General features: G+C 43.1%; 1 protein-coding gene across 1 annotated transcript in view; it reads right to left on the bottom strand.

The window, feature by feature from the left end:
- Window positions 1-4485: 4485 nt before the first annotated feature.
- Window positions 4486-22241, bottom strand: part of LOC124000827 (dopamine beta-hydroxylase-like) — a 43110-nt gene continuing 25354 nt past the window's right edge. Inside the window, exons 10-12 of the mRNA XM_046307462.1 lie at window positions 17948-18075; window positions 8492-8651; window positions 4486-5356 (exon numbers count right to left, since the gene is read on the bottom strand). Of these exons, the coding sequence (XP_046163418.1) occupies window positions 5219-5356; window positions 8492-8651; window positions 17948-18075 (426 nt within the window). The 3' untranslated portion in view covers window positions 4486-5218. The remainder of the gene's footprint in view (window positions 5357-8491; window positions 8652-17947; window positions 18076-22241) is intronic.

Consider the following 22241-nt stretch of genomic DNA (forward strand, 5'->3'; position numbering starts at 1 on the left):
AGCCCTCCACAGGCCCTGCCTACGTTGAAGCCCTCCACAGGCCCTGCCTACGTTGAAGCCCTCCACAGTCCCTGCCTACGTTGAAGCCCTCCACAGGCCCTGCCTACACTGCAGCCCTCCACAGGCCCTGCCTACGTTGAAGCCCTCCACAGGCCCTGCCTACATTGAAGCCCTCCACAGGCCCTGCCTACGTTGAAGCCCTCCACAGGCCCTGCCTACACTGCAGCCCTCCACAGGCCCTGCCTACACTGCAGCCCTCCACAGGCCCTGCCTACGTTGAAGCCCTCCACAGGCCCTGCCTACACTGCAGCCCTCCACAGGCCCTGCCTACACTGCAGCCCTCCACAGGCCCTGCCTACACTGCAGCCCTCCACAGGCCCTGCCTACACTGCAGCCCTCCACAGGCCCTGCCTACGTTGAAGCCCTCCACAGGCCCTGCCTACACTGCAGCCCTCCACAGGCCCTGCCTACGTTGAAGCCCTCCATAGGCCCTGCCTACGTTGAAGCCCTCCATAGGCCCTGCCTACGTTGAAGCCCTCCATAGCCCCTGCCTACGTTGAAGCCCTCCACAGGCCCTGCCTATGTTGAAGCCCTCCACAGGCCCTGCCTACGTTGAAGCCCTCCACAGACCCTGCCTACGTTGAAGCCCTCCATAGGCCCTGCCTACGTTGAAGCCCTCCATAGGCCCTGCCTATACTAGAAGGGAGGAAGAGAAGTGAGCGAGGGGATGAAAGACTCAGCATGAAGTACTGACAGGAAGAGAGACAGGAAGAGAAGAGACAGGTGCGAAAGAGATGGTGTGAAATAACGATTTGGAATGGAGCAGGCTAAGGAGGGTCTTGGCTAGGCTGGGTCCATGGGTTAGACGCTAGGCCCGTAGACTTTTACTGCGGTTGAGCTAGTGTCCAGGCTTGGGCCTGGGTTAGACAAGCCTCCAGACAAGCTCGTTTGTGGAACAGAGCCGGGGCTTCCTGCGAGGGAAGGAAGCAAAGGAACAGACTCACTGGACCCAAATGGTTTTGACATTGAGACGTGAATGAACGGGTGTAAGTGTTTTGTGACCTCATCAGAGTCTATCTTAGACCTCTTTTTTAAATGCGGTTTTCATTAAAGAAAGAGACTACTGGTGGGTCGGAGCTTTCGGCCAGTAACCAAAATGTTGCTGGATCGAATCCCGAATCCGACAAGGTAAAAATCTGTCATTCTGCCCCTGTTTCCTGGGCGCCGATGACGTGGATGTTGATTAAGGCAGCATCCCCCCTCACCACTTTGATTCAGAGGGGTTGGGTTAAATGTGGAAGACACATTTCATTTGAATACATTCATTCATTTCTACAACTAACTAGGTATCCCCTCCCTTTCCCTATTTCCCTACTAAAATCCATTAGCTGATGTGTCCATGTAACTGCTGAATTGTTGGGAGCACCTCCTGTCTTTATTTTTCTACATTAAAGAAAAATACATTCTAAAATATTTAGCATGGACTAGTTATTTTGAAGAAAGGAGTCAGGTTTAGTTTAGTATCATTAAGAACAGTCTCAGGTTCTCTGAGCCCACAGTTCTTAAGGATGGATTAAGAACTGTCTTTAAACACTCTGGGCCAATTGCAACCATGGATGAGCCACCAGTTTTTTTCCAGCTGATCTCTCGTTAAACATTCAATACGCGCTGAAACCACCTGCACTGCTGATCTCAATTGCAACCAACATTGGCCAGCAATTTACCACAATCTAACTCAGATGTTGAGGTTATCTTTATTCTTGATGGCAGCCAACATTTTTCAAGACTATCTCGTCCCTCTGGTTGGTATTATCCTTGGAACAACCCCTTACAATAAAATATTGCAGTCAGAGTGCAGTATAACTGCAGTTAGAGTGGTGTATAACTGCAATATCGTGTGCTGCAAATACCGTATTCTTATCAGCAGACTCAACAGCCTTGGTTTCTCAAGTGACTGCCTCACCTGGTTCACTAACTACATCTTAGACAGAGTTCAGTGTGTCAGAGGGCCTGTTGTCCGGACATCCGGCAGTCTCTATGGGGGTGTCACAGGGATCAATTCTCAGACCGACTCTTTTCTCTGTATATACTGTATATCCAAGGTCACTGACATCTGGCCCTTCTTTGGACACTGTGTTAACAAACCGACAAACGAGCTTCAACGCCCAAACAACACTCCTTCCGTGGCCTCCAACTGTTCTTAAATGCGAGTAAAACTAAATGCATCCTCTTAAACCGATTGCTGCCCGCACCCGCCCGCCCGACTAGCATCATTACTCTGGACGGTTCTGACTTAGAATATGTGGACAACTATAAATATCTAGGTGTCTGACTAGACTGTAAACTCTCCTTCCAGACTCACATTAAACATCTCCAATCCAAAGTTAAATCTAGAATTGGCATCCTATTTTGCAACAACGCCTGCTCTCATGCTGCCAAACATACCCTTGTAAAACTGACTATCCTACCGATCCTTGACTTCAGCGATGTCATTTACAAATTAGTCTCCAACACTCTACTCAGCAAATTGAATGCAGTCTATCACAGTGCAATTTGTTCTGTCACCAAAGCCCCATATACTACCCACCACTGCGACCTGTATGCTCTCGTTGGCTGGTCATATTCGTCGCCGAACCCACTGGCTCCAGGTCATCTATAAGTCTTTGCAAGGTATAGCTCCGCCTTATCTCAGCTCACTGGTCACCATGGCAATACCCACCCATAGTACATGCTCCTGCAGGTATATTTCACTGGTCATCCCCAAAGCCAACACCTCCTTTCCTCCCAGTTCTCTGCTGCCAATGACTGGAACGAAATGCCAAAGTCACTGAAGTTTGGAGACTTATATCTCCCTCTGCTGCTTACCGATCACTGCAGCTGTACACAGCCCATTTGTAAATAGCCCATCCAACCAACTATCTACCTCGTCCCCATATTTGTTTTTGTTTTTCTGTTATTTTGCACACCAGTATTTCTACTTGGACATCGTCGTCTGCACATATGTCACTCCAGTGTAAACTGCTAAATTGTAATTACTTTGCCACTATAGGCCTATTTATTGCCTTACCTCCTTATTTCATCTGCACACACTGTATACAGATTTTTCTATTGTGTTATTGACTGTATGTTTGTTAATCCCATGTGTAACTCTGTGTTATTGTTTTTGTTGCACTGCTTTGCTTTATCTTGGCCAGGTCGCAGTTGTAAATGAGAACTTGTTCTCAACTGGCCTACCTGGTTAAATAGAGGTGAAATTAAAACAATTAAGTCCAAAATAACTGTTTTTTTTGCTGCAGTGGTTTTGCTGTGTAACTGCAGTTACAGTACAATATAAATGCAGTTTATTCTGTAATTACTGCGCCAAAATATCACAGTCAACTGCAGTTACTGCACTTTTACTGCAATTTCAAAACTGCAATCTTTTTTTGTAAGGGAACTTAGTCCTATTTTATGAGCAGACTAAGGGCGACGTTATCTATTTGGAAAAAAAGTATTTCCTCGTTTACTGTGGCAATTTACCCAACACGTTGTATGAATGGAAAACCAATGTTTTAATGGTGTTGCTCACTTGTATTTTTTTATATAACATTTTCCAATGTGGTCATTTCTTATCAAGATTGAGGCAAAAATATCCCTGGACAGTCCATATTTGAAATGTTTAACTAAATCAAGTAAAACGAGTTTTAAAGTGTATGTATACTTCCGACTTCAACTGTATGTGCTGATGTAAAAAGGACTTTACAAAATACTATTTATTTTATTTAACCTTTATTTAACTAGGCAAATCAGTTAAGAATACATTCTAATTTACAATGATGGCCTACCAAAAGGCAAAAGGCCTCCTGCGGGGACGGGGGCCTGAGATTAAAAATAATAATAATAATAAATACAATATAATATAGGACAAAATACACATCACAACAAGAGAGACAACATAGCAAGGCAGCAACACATGACAACACATTTGATTGATTGATCAGCCTTACGGTTTTCAATGCTCCTGATGGGTTGATATTTGGGGGCGAGAGTAGAGAACCTAGACCAGCTGTCTGGTATCGTAGTCACTTGACACGGTAACAACAGCAGATCAACTAATCTGATGGTTTATCCTTGTAGGTTTTTCCTAGCAATCAAGCTTCGGGGGTGAATGTAATCTTCTGTTAGTAGCATTGTAAGACATCCATCGCTAACCTGCAGGAGGTTAAGTGCTCTCTCTCTCTCTCTCTCTCTCAGGTCAATGCTGACTTTTTAAAGATTGAGAAGTTTACTCTGGGGGGAATCGGAGTGGTATCCGAGGCTAAGGCATACCTCAAGTTGCACTTTGACCCCTCAAACAACTGTGTGAAGGACATTTACCCTGCCGACCACCTTATCCTAGAGAGATATACACGGTTATGAAAACGTCACGCCAGGGTAAGCCTACACAAAACACAGCCCTTATTTGAATTATTTCTAAAATCCCCCATGGGAAAAATCTATGGTGGAAAAACGATTGGAACCATTTCCCTGTTTGACCGCTAGGTTTAATGGGTATTATGACTCTTACTGTGGCACTCTATATGTGAGCATGTTATATGATCCCATTGGTTTCATTTAGCTGTTGTGTTCATATTAGTGTTGTATACTGCGCTATGTTAATTGTAGAACTGAATACCCAGTATTTTCTTCTTGCTGAATTGGAGTCAATGATAATTAATTAACGAAATATAATTACTTGCCTGTATAAAACAAAAGGTCGAACTGCTTGCCTGTGAATTCTTCAATACACTTTATTGATTCATTTCAAATGCAATGCAGGAATTCTTTCTTTGGGACAGACAATATTGATATTTGTTAAGCATGGGACTAGAACTAGGCTTAATCTGTCTCTGGGAAACTGGTCCTATATGTCCAAATCAATTGAGTGGCAGGTTTAGAAGACTTTAACATGTATCATTGATATGCAGTTCTTGATGTCAATGATTAACATACAGCTTAAAATGATAAACCACGACGACCAGTAAAATCAAGCTTCATATTTATCCACCAGTATCTTCACCCAACAATGTGACAATGTTTTCACATTCATTGGACAAAACATATCTGGTGAGAGATGTTGGAGTATGTTGTCGTAATTCACTGTGTAATAATACTGCAATGTGATGATGACAGAGCTGATATCATGCTAGTCCTTGTGTTGTTGATGTGGTGGAGGTGAAGTAGATCACCAGAGAGAGCATCAGACCTCCTCCCCCCTGTCAGGCTGCACCACGGTGGGCTCACTGCTCTGGGAGGGCAGCTTGCCCCCCTCACACGGGTAGCGGGGCCTCTGGAGCTGTGATGTCACAACAGGAAGCTCCTGCCTTTCCCAGTCGCCCTGGCACAAAAAAAACACAGAAGCAGTCAGACAAGGTGTGTGTGTGTGTGTGTGTGTGTGTGTGTGTGTGTGTGTGTGTGTGTGTGTGTGTGTGTGTGTGTGTGTGTGTGTGTGTGTGTGTGTGTGTGTGTGTGTGTGTGTGTGTGTGTGTGTGTGTGTGTGTGTGATTATCACTGTACTGTGAAGACCTTAAATGTGCTGTGAACTTTTGACTCGTTTTTTGTGATGGTTAAGCGCACATTTGAACTGTTAAACTGTGTGTTTGATCATGTGTGATGGAATGTGTTTCTGTGCAGTGTTTCTCTATGAGAATATGCTCTATACGGTAGAGTTAGTCTCCAGTCACCAGGTCTCTATACGGTAGAGTTAGTCTCCAGTCACCAGGTCTCTATACGGTAGAGTTAGTCTCCAGTCACCAGGTCTCTATACGGTAGAGTTAGTCTCCAGTCACCAGGTCTCTATACGGTAGAGTTAGTCTCCAGTCACCAGGTCTCTATACGGTAGAGTTAGTCTCTAACCATACTCTACTGTACTGTCCTGAATTATGCATAACTATACTCTACTGTACTATACATAACTATACTCTACTGTAAAATACATAACTATACTCTACTGTACTGTCCTGAAATATACATAGCTATACTCTACTGTACTATACATAACTATACTCTACTGTACTATACATAACAATTACTCTACTGTACTATACATAACTATACTCTACTGTACTATGCATAACTATACTCTACTGTACTATACATAACAATTACTCTACTGTACTATACATAACTATACATACCTATACTCTACTGTACTATACATAACTATACATAACTATACTCTACTGTACTATACATAACTATACTCTACTGTACTGTCCTGTACTATATATATCTATACTATACTATCCTATACATAACTGTACTCTACTGTCCTGTGCTATTCTATAACTGTACTATACTATCCTGTACATAACTGTAATCTACTGTCCTGTGCTATAATATAACTGTACTATACTATCCTGTACATAACTGTAATCTACTGTCCTGTGCTATACTATAACTGTACTATACTATCCTGTACTCCAACTGTACTCTACAGTCCTGTACTATAACTGTACTCTACTGTCCTGTACCATAACTCCCCTCTATTGTCATTTACTATATTTTAAATATACTCTACTATACTCTACTGCTGTCACGCCTTGGTCATTGTATCTTGTGTTTTTGTTATATGTTTGGGTAGGCCAGGGTGTGACATGGGTTTATATGTTGTTATTTCGTATTGGGTTTGTATTAATTGGGAGTGTGTATTATTAGGGGTGTGTCTAGTTAGGCTTGGCTGCCTGAGGCGATTCCTAATTGGAGTCAGCTGGTTCTAGTTGTCTCGGATTGGGAACCGTATTTAGGTAGCCTGAGTGCGCGTTGTATTTCGTGGGTGATTGTACCTGTCTTAGTGTTAGTCACCAGATAGGCTGTATTAGTTTCATTCGTTTGTTGTTTTCTTCTTCCGTTATTTCATGTACCGTATTAGCTTCATTAAAAGTCATGAGTAACCTACACGCTGCATTTCGGTCTGACTTTCTACAAACAACAGACGAAGATCATTACAACTGCACTGTCATGTACGATACTATAACTATACCGTACTGTCTTGTAATATACTACACCTGCACATTCTACTGTCCTGTACTATACTATAACTGTACTCTACTGTACTCTACTGCCCTGTACTATACAATCAAATCTGAAGCCATATAATTGTATGAAATTGATTAGAATCATAAAACTATAATCAATTACGTGTGTAGTGTTAGTCAGTAAAATTATAATAAATCATGTGTGTAGTTTTAGTCATGATGTGTGTAGTTTAACTCAGAATTAGGGTAAAACAATATAACTGTAACAATGTCTATTATAGTATCTAAAAAACAGACTGTCTGAGCAAGTTTCGGTGCCGACCTTGGCTGGGGCCACTGAGAGTACTTCCCAGGCTCTCCCTATCTCTTTGGGAGGACAGGGAGTGATTCTCACGGACTCCCCTAATCTTTATCGGCTGGGTAGCAGGACAGTGTGTGCGTAGGATGCCTAATGTTTTTTTGTGAAAGTATGTGAGTAAGAAGCCAGTATAAAATGAATGGTTTTGTACAACTAACCAGCTCTCTCGTGAATAAACCTTATTGACTATTTTAGCTGGGCCTCCGTCTGTTTCATTTCCACCAGTATTTTACAAATCCTGGTTAGTAGACTGAGTAGTTAATTGAATTGGTTTATGAATATCGAGAACATAATTCTCATAACAGGAATACAGCTCATTCAATGCTGTCTTAGTGCCAGCCTCTGACTGTGATGGTATGTAAACAGCTACGAAAAATACAGATGAAAACTCTCTAGGTGGATAGTGTGGTCTACAGCTTATCATGAGATACTCTACCTCAGGCGAGCAATAGCTTGTGACTTCCTTAGATATCGTGCACCAGCTGTTATTTACAACAATACATAGTCCACCGCCCCTTGTCTTACCAGAAGCTGCTGTTCTATCCTGCCAGTACATCGTATAACCAGCCAGCTGTATGTTGATAGTGTCGTCGTTCAGCCACGACTCCGTGAAGCTGAAGATATTTCAGTTTTTAATGTTTCATGTTGGTAATTTAATCTTCCGTGTAGGTCATCTATTTTATTCTCCAAAGATTGCACGTTTGCTATCAGAATGGAAGGAAGTGGGGGTTTATTCGATCACCTACAAATTCTCATAAGGCCTTTTTCTCCGCCTCCTCTTTACGCAAATCACAGGGATCTGGGCATGTTCCTGAGAAAGCAGTTTATCATTCGCATCGGGCTCCTCAGACTCATGAAAAGAAAAAAGGATTCTGACAGTCCGTGGTGAGTAATCACAGTCCTGATGTCCAGAAGTTATTTTTGGGTCATAAAAGCTGGTTGCGGCAACATTATGTACAAAATAAGTACAAAAATAAGTTACAAACAACGCAAATAAACAAATAAAAAATGCAATCGGTTGGAGACCCTTAAAACGACTGCCTTCTTTCTCCGGAACCATATTTAGAATATTTACTATAACTGTACTCTACTGTCCTGTCCTATACTATAACTGTACTCTGTCCTGTACTATACTCACAGGGAAGAGCTTGGCAGAGGACTGGTTACAGGCCATGGAGATGGGAGCGGTGTTGTAGAGAGAGTTGAGCACCTCTCCACTGAAGGAGTCCCAGGACAAAGAGGAGAACTGGTCCGTCACACTGGTCTGACCACAGCTACACACATCACCACCCTGGAACCTGAGAGGAGGAGAGGGGAGGGGGAGGGGAGGGATGAAGGTGAGGTAGGGGGGGAAAAAGAGGGAAAGAGGGGGAGGATGAGAGGACAGTGAAGGAGGGTGAAGTAGGGAGAGAGGGGGAATAAGAGGGGGAGGAGGAGAGGACAGTGAAGGAGGGTGAGATAGGGGGAGGGAGGAGGGTGCACGGGGAGGATCAGAGGACAGTGAGGGAGAGAGGGAGGATTGGTAGGGGGAGGAGGGAGCAGGGGGAGGATGAGAGGACAGTGAAGGAGGGAGGGAGGGAGGGAGGGACGGAGGGAGGGAGGGAGGGAGGGAGGGAGGGAGGGAGGGAGGGAGGGAGGGAGGGAGGGAGGGAGGGAGGGAGGGAGGGAGGGAGGGAGGGAGGGAGGGAGGGAGGGAGGGAGGGAGGGAGGGAGGGCAGTGAAGGAGGATTGGTAGGGGAAGGAGGGAGCAGGGGGAGGATGAGAGGACAGTGAAGGAGGATTGGTAGGGGAAGGAGGGAGGGAGCAGGGGGAGGATGAGAGGACAGTGAAGAGGGATTGGTAGGGGGAAGGAGGGAGCAGGGGGAGGATGAGAGGACAGTGAAGGAGGATTGGTAGGGGGAAGGAGGGAGCAGGGGGAGGATGAGAGGACAGTGAAGGAGGGTGAGGGAGGATGAGACATTGAATGGCCAAGCATGGTCATGGTCATGCTCATGTTAGTACTCCCTCATAGACAGAGCTTGTTGTAAAAACAAATACGGAGTATACGGAGAACCAGGTTTATGTGAATAAATATGGAGTGGGATGTAGATCATCTATGAAAGAACTGAAATCTATCAAATACCATTACCTGCATCCTTTCTAATCCCCTTTTATATTACGCCTTCAGAAAGTATTCAGACCCATTCACTTTTTCCACATTTTGTTACGTTACAGCCTTTTTCTAAAATGGATTAAATACAAAATACTCAGCAATCTACACACAATACCCCATAATGACAAAGCAAAAACAGGTTTTTAGATTTTCTGCAAATCTATTAAAAATTAAAAACAGAAATGTACATAAGTATTCAGACCCTTTGCTATGAGACTCAAAATTGAGCTCAAGTGCATCCTCTTTCCATTGATCATCCTTGAGATGTTTCCACAACTTGATTGGAGTCCACCTGTGGTAATTCAATTGATTGGAGATGATTTGGAAAGGCTCACACCTGTCCATATAAGGTCCCACAGTTGACAGTGCATGTCAGAACAAAAACCAAGCCATGAGGTCAAGTGAATTGTCCGTAGAGCTCCAAGACAGGATTGTGGGAAGGGTACCAAAACATTTCTGCAGCATAGAAGGTCCCCAAGCACACAGTGGCCTTCATCATTCTTAAATGGAAGAAGTTTGGAACCACCAAGACTCTTCCTAAAGCTGGCCGCCTGGCCAAACTGAGAAATCAGGGGAGAAGCGACATTGGTCGGGAGGTGACCAAGAACCTGATGGTCACTCTGTCAGAGCTCTAGAGTTCCTCTGTGGGATGGGAGAACATTCCAGAAGAAAAGCCATCTCTGCAGCACTTGACCAATCAGGCCTTTATGGTAATGTGGCCAGACGGAAGCCACTCCTCCGTAAACGGCACATGACAGCCCGCTTGGAGTTTTCCAAAAGGCACCTAAAGACTATCAGACCATGAGAAACAAGATTCTCTGGTCTGATGAAACCAAGATTTAACTCTTTGGTATGAATGCCAAGCATCACATCTGAAGGAAACCTGGAACCATCCCTACGGTGAAGCATGGTGGTGGCAGCATCATGCTATGATGCTATGGGGATGTTTTTCAGGGGCAGGGACACTAGTCAGGATCGAGGGAAAGATGAACGGAGCAAATTACAGAGAGATCCTTGATGAAAACCTGCTTCAGAGCTCGGTTCACGTTCCAACAGGACAACGACCCTAAGCACACAGCCAAGACAATGCAGGAGTGTCTTCGGGACAAGTCTATGAATGTCCTTGAGTTGCCCAGCCAGAGCTTGGACTTGAAACCGAGAGAACATCTCTGAAAAGACCTGAAAATAGTAGTGCAGCAACACTCCCCATCCAACCTGACAGAGCTTGAGAGGATCATTAGAGAAGATTTGGAGAAAATCCACAAATACAGGTGTGCCAAGCTTGTACATCATACCCAAGAAGACTCTAGGCTGTAATCACTGCCAAATGTGCTTCAACAAAGTACTGAGTAAAGGGTCTGAATACTTATGTAAATGTGATATTTCAGTTTTTTATTTATTAATTAGCAAAAAAATATACAACTGTTTTTACTTTGTCATTCTGGGGTATTGTGTGCAGATTGATGGGGGGGGGGATGTATTCAATTTCAGAATTAGGCTGTAACCTAACAAAATGTGGAAAAGTCAAGGGGTCTGAATACTTTCCGAATGCGCTGTATGCACTGAGTGTACAAAACATTAAAAACTATTTTCTTGACATAGACTGACCAGGTGAACCCAGGTGAAAGCTATGATCTATTGTTGATGTAAATTTTTAAATCCACCAATCAGTGAAGATGAAAGGGAGGAGACATGTTAAAGAAGCATTTTCATGCCTTGAGACAAATCGAGACGTAGATTCAGAGGACGAATGGGCAAGACAAAAGATTTAAGTGCCTTTGAACAGGGTATGGTAGTCACTGCCAGTCGCACTGGTTTGAGTGTGTCAAGAACTGCAACGCTGCTGGGGTTTTCAATCTCAACAGTGTCCCGTGTTTCAAGAATGATTCACTACCCAAAGGATATCCAGCCAATGGCAGGCCAGTGGTCGAAAATGGGTTATTAATGAGAACAAAGGAGGCTGACACATTGTGCAGAGCAATAGAAGGGCTACAGTTAGTCAACTGACAGTCCAACATTGGTGCCCAGAGAGCCATAAAATAATGCAAACTTGTTGTACCTTGACATGAATGGGGTAATGGCAGCCGGCGACCGTTTAGAGTTCCACATCTTTCAGGAAAAAAACAAGAAACTGTGGTTGCAGTGGGCTATGGAACATAAACACTGGAGAATTGGAAAAACATTGGCTGGTCCGATGAATCCCACTTCCTGCTGTTTCACGCTTAACTAGAGTATGGACAAAACCCAGAGTACATGCATCCATCATGCCACAACATTGCAGGCTGGTACCCAGGGTTGGGGAGTAACGGACCACATGTAAGGGATTACCAAAAAACGGTAACTGTAATCCGTTACATTACCAGCAACATTTATTTGATCAGATTAGAGATACCTTTGAAGAACTAGTCTGAGATATGGCTTTTTCTTTGCAGCATCCAATGTTGACAGTGGCCTTCATCAAACACATTGAGGCTGGTGTTTTGCAGGTAGTATTTAATGAAGCTGCCAGTTGAGGACTTGTGAGGTGTCTTGTTTCTCTAACTAGACACTCTAATGTACTTGTCCTCTTGCGCAGTTGTGCACCGGGCCCTCCCACTCTTCTATTCTGGTTAGAGCCAGTTTGTGCTGTTCTGTGAAGGGAGTAGTACACAGCGATGTATGAGATCTTCAGTTTCTTGGCAATTTCTCGCATGGAATATCCTTCATATCTCAGAACAAGAATAGACTGATAAGTTTCAGAAGAAAGTTATTTGTTTCTTGCCATTTTGAGCCTGTAATCGAACCCACAAATGCTGATGCTCCAGATACTCAACTAGTCTAAAGAAGGCCAGTTGTATTTCTTCTGTAATTAGAACAACAGTTTCCAGCTGTGCTAACATAATTGGTAAAGGGTTTTCTAATGATCAGTTAGCCTTTTAATATTATAAACTTGGATTAGCTAACACAACGTGCCATTGGAACACAGAAGAGGTTTCTGATAATGGACCTCTGTACACCTATGTAGATATTCCATAAGAAATCAGACTTTTCCAGCTACAATAGTCATTTACAACATTAACAATGTCTTCACTTGTATTTCAGATCAATTTGATGTTATTTAATTGGACAAAAACATTTGCTTTTCTTCCAAAAACCAGGTCTAAGTGACCCTAAACTTTTGAACGGTATCCACTGATTCTTGAAGAATATAACTTAAATGCCTCATGAGCTTAGTTCAATTGACACATTCCATGAGAACCCAAAATATAAACTTGTTTATATGCAATGTTTATAAGTATTGTAAATGTAAACAAACACTGTATAGCCTCATAACATGGTTAAAACAATAATGTTGATATCATGGATGGCCAGTCCTTGCTTCCATAGCTCTGTCTATTAACCTCAGAGTTGTTACATTTCTTCAGGCCCATCCCTCAGCTTTTTACCAAAATAGAGGCGGGTCAACTGTTTTGTTATTGTTTCATCTGTGAATTTGCACTTTAAACAGCTGCATATTATCAATATATCAAAGTGTCACCAACAAAAAGGTAAACAATAGGCCTTTAGCAAATGCAGAATATGGCATTCATTTATCACATGTAAATAGCAGTTTTCAGTAGTGCTCAAAGCATGCCATTCCATGAGCGCAAAATCATAAACAACAGAGTAGGGCTGGCTAATATGTCCTTAGTTTAGGGGTCATGCTCAGGTAAAACAGTTTGGCTAATCTATACTTCCATATTTCCAAGTCCTATTCTTGAATATCAAGGGTTATAAAAGTAGGCCGTCATTGTAAATAAGAATTTGTTGTTAACTGACTTGCCTAGTTAAATAGATAAATATAAATAAAATGCATTTATTGGAATGACTAAACTTCTGATAGACTTTGGTTTTTAATGTAAAGATATAATTTAATCATATTATTATGTGTGGTAGAAAGTGATTAGAAGAAGCCTACATAACCAAACCATAAAGTAAAAGTTGAAATCCACGTATGGCCAGCTATGTAAACTTTAACATTGATTTATCCTGCGATAGATGTCATTCAATTGGGAAACTGCTTTTTTGTCTTCTTCTAATGCCTCTTAAGATGAAGAGGAAAGTCATCTAAAAGTAACGGAATGTAATCAGATTATGTTACTGAGTTTGGTTAATCCAAAAGTTACGCCACCGATTACAATTTTGGACGGTTAACTAGTACCTGTAACAGATTACATTTAGAAAGTAACCTACCTAATCCTGCTGGTACCAGGTGGTGGTGTGGGGTGTGTTTTCATGGCGCACATTGGGCTCCGTGATAAAAGTGGAGCAACATTTCAAAGCCACAGGATACATCATTGTCAATCAGGTGCATCCCTTCATGGCAGCAGTGTACCCATCTACAAAAAATATTTTTTTCAGCAGGATAATGGTCCTTGACACAAGGTTAGGATTGTCCAGGAATGGATTCATAAACATGACACTGAATTCAGCTTACTGCAGTGGCCTTCCCAGTCACCAGATCTCAATCCAACTGAGCATCTGTGGGATGAGATGGAATGAGCTGTTCGGAGTAGAAATCCACTACCAGCCATCTTGACACAACTGTGGGAAGCATTGGAGTCAACATGGGCCAACGTCCCTATGGAATGCTTTCGACACCTTGTAGACTCCATGCCCCAATGACTTGGTGGAAAACATTACAATTCAACATAAATTCAGTAAGTATTCACACCCCTTGACTTCTTCCACATGTTGGTTGTATTACAGCCTGAATTTAAAATGGATAAAATGTAGATTGTGTGTCACTGGTCTACACACAATAAACCTTATTTCAAAGTGGAATTTTGAAATAAGTTTTTCATTTTTAGAAATGAACTACAAATAACTGAGCACGAAACTGAAATATCTTGATTCAATAAGTATTCAACCCCTTTTTTAGGGCAAGCCTATTTAAGTTCAGGAGTAAAAATTCACTCATTATTTGTGCAATAATAGTGTTTAACATGATTTTTACCTCATCTCTGTACCCCAAATACAATTATGTGTAAGATCCGTCAGTCGAGAAGTGAATAAAATATAAAAATACGCATCCTTTTGGCAATAAGGCACTAAAGTAAAACTGCAAAAAATGTAGCAAAGAAATTAACTTTATGTCCTGAATACAAAGTGTGGTGGTGGCTGCATCATGCTATGGGTATGCTTTTCATCGGACAAGGACAAGCAAGTTTTAAAAGGTAAAAAATAAATGTAATAGGGCCAAGCACAGGCAAAATCACAGACACTGGGAGACAAATTTACCTTTCCGCAGGACATTAAGCTAAACCACAAGACAAACTATAAACTGGAGTTGCTTGCCAAGATGACGTTAAATGTTCCTGAGTGGCCTAGTTACAGTTTTGACATAAATCAGCCTGAAAATCTATGGCAAGACTTGAAAATGGCTGTCTAGCAATGATCAACAACCAATTTGACAGAGCTTGAACATTTTTGAAAGAATAATGTGCAAATATTGTACAATCCAAATGAGAGACTTACCCAGAAAGACTCACAGCTCTTAGAGACTTACCCAGAAAGACTCACAGCTCTTAGAGACTTACCCAGAAAGACTCACAGCTCTTAGAGACTTACCCAGAAAGACTCACAACTCTTAGAGACTTACCCAGAAAGACTCACAGCTCTTAGAGACTTACCCAGAAAGACTCACAGCTCTTAGAGACTTACCCAGAAAGACTCACAGCTCTTAGAGACTTACCCAGAAAGACTCACAGCTGTAATCACTGCCAAAGCTGATTCCAACGTATATTGACTTAAGGGTGTGAATACTTATGTAAATGAGATATTTCTGCATTTCATTTTCAATACAATGTCTAAAACCATGTTTTAACTTTTTCATTATGGGGTATTGTGTGTAGATGGGTGAGATGTTTTGTATCACAACAACATGTGGAATAAGTGAATACAGATCCTTCAGAAGTATTCAGACCTCTTGACGTTTCCACATTTTCTTACATTACAGCCTTATTCTAAAAGTGTTTTATTTTAAATGCTCATCAATCTACCTACACACAATACCGCATAATGCCAAAGCAAAAACAGGTTTTATAAATGTTTGCTAATTTATTAAAAATGAAAAAATGAAATATAACATTTACATAACTATTCAGACCCTTTACTCAGTACTTTGTTGAAGCAGCCTTGAACAGCGATTACAGCCGTGAGTCTTCTTGGGTTTGATGCAACAAGCTTGGCACACCTGTATTTGGGGAGTTTCTCCCATTCTTCTCTGCAGATCCTCTCAAGATTTGTCAGGTTGGATGGGTGCGCATTGCTGCACAGCTATTTTCAGGTCTCAATTAAATAAGTAAATAAGGTTATGTTTTTATGTGTAATAATTTTGCCAAAATTTCTAAAAACTGTTTTAGCTTTATCATTATTGGGTATTGAGTGTAGATTGGTGAGGATACATTTTTTAAAATCCATTTTAGAAAAAGGCTATAACGTAACAAAATTTGGAAAAGGTCAAGGGGTCTGAATACTTTCTGAAGGGACTGTATATAGTTTATATCCTAATCGTACTGGATTCCAATTATATTGGCTAATCAACCAATCACTCTAATCTTAATTCCAACCCTCAGATGTCTACAGACTAACCAATTTGACCCATTTACTCTTTCCTTTTGCAATACATCCCTCTATTTTACTGTGATGTCTTACGAGGGTCACGCACCTCTCTATTCCGTACCATTTCTATTGAGATTTCCCTGAAAATACATACTTTACCTAAGAGTATAATCATATTTCCTTTTGATTGTGGATTTTCAGATCTCCTAACAATACTGTTTGTAGGTCCATCTGAACACAGACATTATGACTTCATAACCACCGAAGGGCAGTACCAAGAGAAATGATCCATTTATTCTGTTTCCTCGTGGCAGTCTGCACTGTCTGACTGTTCAATGCCCCATGTATAGATGTTTTTCTTGTTTTGTGACGATACTTTATTAATTTTGTATAAATTGAAAAGTACAGATTGATGCGTACAGGGTAGCCTAGTGGTTAGAGTGTAGAGGGGGCAGGGTAGCCTAGTGGTTAGAGTGTAGAGGGGGCAGGGTAGCCTAGTGGTTAGAGTGTAGAGGGGGCAGGGTAGCCTAGTGGTTAGAGTGTAGAGGCGGCAGGGTAGCCTAGTGGTTAGAGTGTAGAGGTGGCAGGGTAGCCTAGTGGTTAGAGTGTAGAGGGGGCAGGGTAGCCTAGTGGTTAGAGTGTAGAGGCGGCAGGGTAGCCTAGTGGTTAGAGTGTAGAGGGGGCAGGGTAGCCTAGTGGTTAGAGTGTAGAGGCGGCAGGGTAGCCTAGTGGTTAGAGTGTAGAGGGGGCAGGGTAGCCTAGTGGTTAGAGTGTAGAGGCGGCAGGGTAGCCTAGTGGTTAGAGTGTAGAGGGGGCAGGGTAGCCTAGTGGTTAGAGTGTAGAGGGGGCAGGGTAGCCTAGTGGTTAGAGTGTAGAGGCGGCAGGGTAGCCTAGTGGTTAGAGCGTTGGACTAGCAACTGGAACGTTGCAAGTTCAAACCCCCGAGCTGACAAGGTACAAATCTGTCATTCTGCCCCTGAACAGGCAGTTAGCCCACTGTTCCTAGGTCGTCATTGAAAATAAGAATTTGTTCTTAACTGACTTGACTAGTTAAATAAAGGAGAAAAAAATGAACATTGCTGTCTTTGTTTATCAGTTCATAAACACGATGCCATGGTATTGGGACATCACAAATCTGTTCACAAACTCTTTGAGTTTCATGTGACATAGTGGTCACACCTCTTGACCTTGTGTTGGTGATTGTTTTATATAAGGAATGGAATGAGCAGTTTTCTTCTGCTGGTTCGTGTGAAGTCTGTGTGAGTGGATTTCATCTGCTGAACAATAACAGCTGTTTGATGAGGAGAATATTGATTGTTCTCCAGAGATTGATTTTCTAATGGCAGCTGAGTCAGCAAAAACGGAAATGAAGATGCAGTGTGTGTTTGGTTAAAGATGACAGCTAGCTCTTCTTAATAAAGAGGATGGGTATTACCGAGAAATGAAGCTATCCTGTGCGTGTGTTACCTGCCGATGAAGCTACAGTACTGTGTGTGTGTGTGTGTGTGTGTGTGTGTGTGTGTGTGTGTGTGTGTGTGTGTGTGTGTGTGTGTGTGTGTGTGTGTGTGTGTGTGTGTGTGTGTGTGTGTGTGTGTGTGTGTGTGTGTGTGTGTGTGTGTGTGTGTGTGTGTGTGTGTGTGTGTGCCCACTCCCCCAAGTTGGTGTGCCCATCACAGGAGGTTGGTGGCACCTTAATTGGGGAGGATGGGCTCATGGCTGGAGCAGAATTAGTGGAATGGTATCAAAAACATCAGGGAATCGTATCAAACACATGCCATTTCATTCACTCCGTTCCAGACATTATTATGAGCTGTCATTCCCTTCACCAGCCTTCTGTGGTGCTCATGTACTGTATATTACCTGTTGATGAAGCTGAAGTACTTCTGCAGGTATCCAGGGTCAATGTTACTCTTACAGAGTTCTAGTTGAGTTCTGGGGTAGTAGTGTACATAGTTCACACACATCTCCTCCATGATCCCAAAGCCTCCCTGGATTAAAAATGAGGAGAGAGAGACAGAGCAAATGATAGGGAGAGAGGGGAAACAGAGGGAGAGAGAGGGAGGGAGAGGAAGAGAGAGAGAGAGAGAGAGAGAGAGAGAGAGAGAGAGAGAGAGAGAGAGAGAGAGAGAGGGGGAGGAGTCAGGTTCCTGGGTTTAGCTCCATGCCTTCATCATAACCCCAGAAACAGCTAGCTCAGGCATCACTGAGGACAGTGTGTGAGTTTAAAAAAAAACATCCTTACCCCAGTATACTTCATCTGCTGTCTATCATTCCTTACCCCAGTATACTTCAACTGCTGACTATCATTCCTTACCCCAGTATACTTCAACTAGTGACTATTATTCCTTACCCCAGTATACTTCAACTGCTGACTATCATTCCTTACCCCAGTATACTTCAACTAGTGACTATTATTCCTTACCCCAGTATACTTCAACTAGTGACTATCATTCCTTACCCCAGTATACTTCAACTAGTGACTATCATTCCTTACCCCAGTATACTTCAACTAGTGACTTTATTCCTTACCCCAGTATACTTCATCTAGCTGACTATTATTCCTTACCCCAGTGTACTTCATCTGCTGACTATCATTCCTTACCCCAGTATACTTCATCTAGTGACTATTATTCCTTACCCCAGTGTACTTCATCTAGTGACTATCATTCCTTACCCCAGTATATTTCAACTAGTGACTATCATTCCTTACCCCAGTATACTTCAACTAGTGACTATCATTCCTTACCCCAGTATATTTCAACTAGTGACTATCATTCCTTACCCCAGTATACTTCATCTGCTGACTATCATTCCTTACCCCAGTATACTTCAACTAGTGACTATCATTCCTTACCCCAGTATACTTCATCTGCTGACTATCATTCCTTACCCCAGTATACTTCAACTAGTGACTATCATTCCTTACCCCAGTATACTTCAACTAGTGACTATCATTCCTTACCCCAGTATACTTCAACTAGTGACTATCATTCCTTACCCCAGTATACTTCAACTAGTGACTATATTCCTTACCCCAGGATACTTCAACTGCTGACTATCATTCCTTACCCCAGGATACTTCAACTGCTGACTATCCAGGAAAATAAAGGAAAAGCAGCTCTGGGTAAATCTGATTATTGACAGGACAAGAAAACAATCAGCTTACATTTCCGCATGACTTTCATTCAGAGCTTTGAGTAGAAAAACTGGGAGGACTATTATTCCTCCCAGGGGAGTGTGCTCATTATGTCAATCAAACATGTCCATAATATCAATACTGTCAGTAGTCTCAACTACACAGGTTATTCAATCAAGAGTGACATCAGTCAAGATTCCCTCATACATTCTAGACCCCTCCCATACATTCCAGACCCCTCCCGTATACATAACATTGACTATCATTCCAGACCTCCAGATACATATACTTCATCTCCTGACTATCATTCCAGACCCCAGTATACATTCCAGACCCCTCCTGACTATCATTCCAGACCCCTCCCGATACTTCATACATTGACTATCATTCCAGACTTCCCCCACATATACTTCAGACTCCTGACTATCATTCCAGACCCCAGTATACATAACATTCCAGACTATACATTCCAGACCCTTCCCCATATATACATTCCAGACCCCTCCCCATCATTCCAGACTCCTCCATATACATTCAGACTGCTGACTATTCCAGACTCCTCCTTATACATTCCAGACTCCTCCCATACATTCTAGACTCCTTCCATACATTCCAGACCCCTCCCGATACATATACATTCCAGACCCCTCCCGATACATATACATTCCAGACCCCTCCGATACATTCCAGACTCCTCCCATACATTCTAGACTCCTTCCATACATTCCAGACCCCTCCCGATACATATACATTCCAGACCCCTCCCGATACATATACATTCCAGACCCCTCCCATACATTCCAGACTCCTCCCTATACATTCCAGACTCCTCCTTATACATTCCAGACTCCTCCCATACATTCTAGACTCCTTCCATACATTCCAGACCCCTCCCAATACATATACATTCCAGACCCCTCCCGATACATATACATTCCAGACTCCTCCCATACATTCCAGACCCCTCCCGATACATATACATTCCAGACCCCTCCCATACATTCCAGACCCCTCCCGATACATATACATTCCAGACCCCTCCCATACATTCCAGACCCTTCCCCACACATATACATTCCAGACCCCTCCCGATACATATACATTCCAGACTCCTCCCATACATTCCAGACCCCTCCCGATACATATACATTCCAGACCCCTCCCATACATTCCAGACCCCTCCCGATACATATACATTCCAGACCCCTCCCATACATTCCAGACCCTTCCCCACACATATACATTCCAGACCCCTCCCATACATTCCAGACCCTTCCCCACACATATACATTCCAGACCCCTCCCATACATTCCAGACCCCTCCCGATACATATACATTCCAGACCCCTCCCATACATTCCAGACCCCTCCCGATACATATACATTCCAGACCCCTCCCGATACATATACATTCCAGACCCCTCCCATACATTCTAGACTCCTCCCATACATTCCAGACCCCCTCCCGATACATATACATTCCAGACCCCTCCCATACATTCCAGACCCTTCCCCACACATATACATTCCAGACTCCTCCCATACATTCCAGACCCCTCCCCATACATATACATTCCAGACCCCTCCCATACATTCCAGACCCTTCCCCATATATATACATTCCAGACCCCTCCCCATACATTCCAGACTCCTCCATATACATTCCAGACTCCTCCCTATACATTCCAGACTCCTCCTTATACATTCCAGACTCCTCCCATACATTCCAGACTCCTCCTATACATTCCAGACCCCTCTCCATACATATACATTCCAGACTCCTCCTATACATTCCAGACCCCTCCCCATACATATACATTCCAGAATCCTCCTATACATTCCAGACCCATCCCCATACATATACATTCCAGACTCCTCCTATACATTCCAGACCCCTCCCCATACATATACATTCCAGACTCCTCCTATACATTCCAGACCCATCCCCATACATATACATTCCAGACCCCTCCCATACATTCCAGACCCCTCCCGATACATATACATTCCAGACCCCTCCCATACATTCTAGACTCCTCCCATACATTCCAGACCCCTCCCGATACATATACATTCCAGACCCCTCCCATACATTCCAGACCCTTCCCCACACATATACATTCCAGACTCCTCCCATACATTCCAGACCCCTCCCCATACATATACATTCCAGACCCCTCCCATACATTCCAGACCCTTCCCCATATATATACATTCCAGACCCCTCCCCATACATTCCAGACTCCTCCATATACATTCCAGACTCCTCCTATACATTCCAGACTCCTCCTTATACATTCCAGACTCCTCCCATACATTCCAGACTCCTCCTATACATTCCAGACCCCTCTCCATACATATACATTCCAGACTCCTCCTATACATTCCAGACCCCTCCCCATACATATACATTCCAGAATCCTCCTATACATTCCAGACCCATCCCCATACATATACATTCCAGACTCCTCCTATACATTCCAGACCCCTCCCCATACATATACATTCCAGACTCCTCCTATACATTCCAGACCCATCCCCATACATATACATTCCAGACCCCTCCCATACATTCCAGACCCTTCCCCATACATATACATTCCAGACCCCTCCCATACATTCCAGACCCATCCCCATACATATACATTCCAGACCCTCCCATACATTCCAGACCCCTCCCGATACATATACATTCCAGACCCCTCCCCATACATATACATTCCAGACCCCTCCCATACATTCCAGACCCTCCCATACATTCCAGACCCTTCCCCACACATATACATTCCAGACCCCTCCCATACATTCCAGACCCCTCCCGATACATATACATTCCAGACCCCTCCCGATACATATACATTCCAGACCCCTCCCATACATTCCAGACCCCTCCCGATACATATACATTCCAGACCCCTCCCATACATTCCAGACCCTTCCCCACACATATACATTCCAGACTCCTCCCATACATTCCAGACCCCTCCCCATACATATACATTCCAGACCCCTCCCATA

The sequence above is a fragment of the Oncorhynchus gorbuscha genome, linkage group LG16 (genome assembly GCF_021184085.1).
Source record: "Oncorhynchus gorbuscha isolate QuinsamMale2020 ecotype Even-year linkage group LG16, OgorEven_v1.0, whole genome shotgun sequence".
Taxonomy (NCBI): Eukaryota; Metazoa; Chordata; class Actinopteri; order Salmoniformes; family Salmonidae; genus Oncorhynchus; species Oncorhynchus gorbuscha.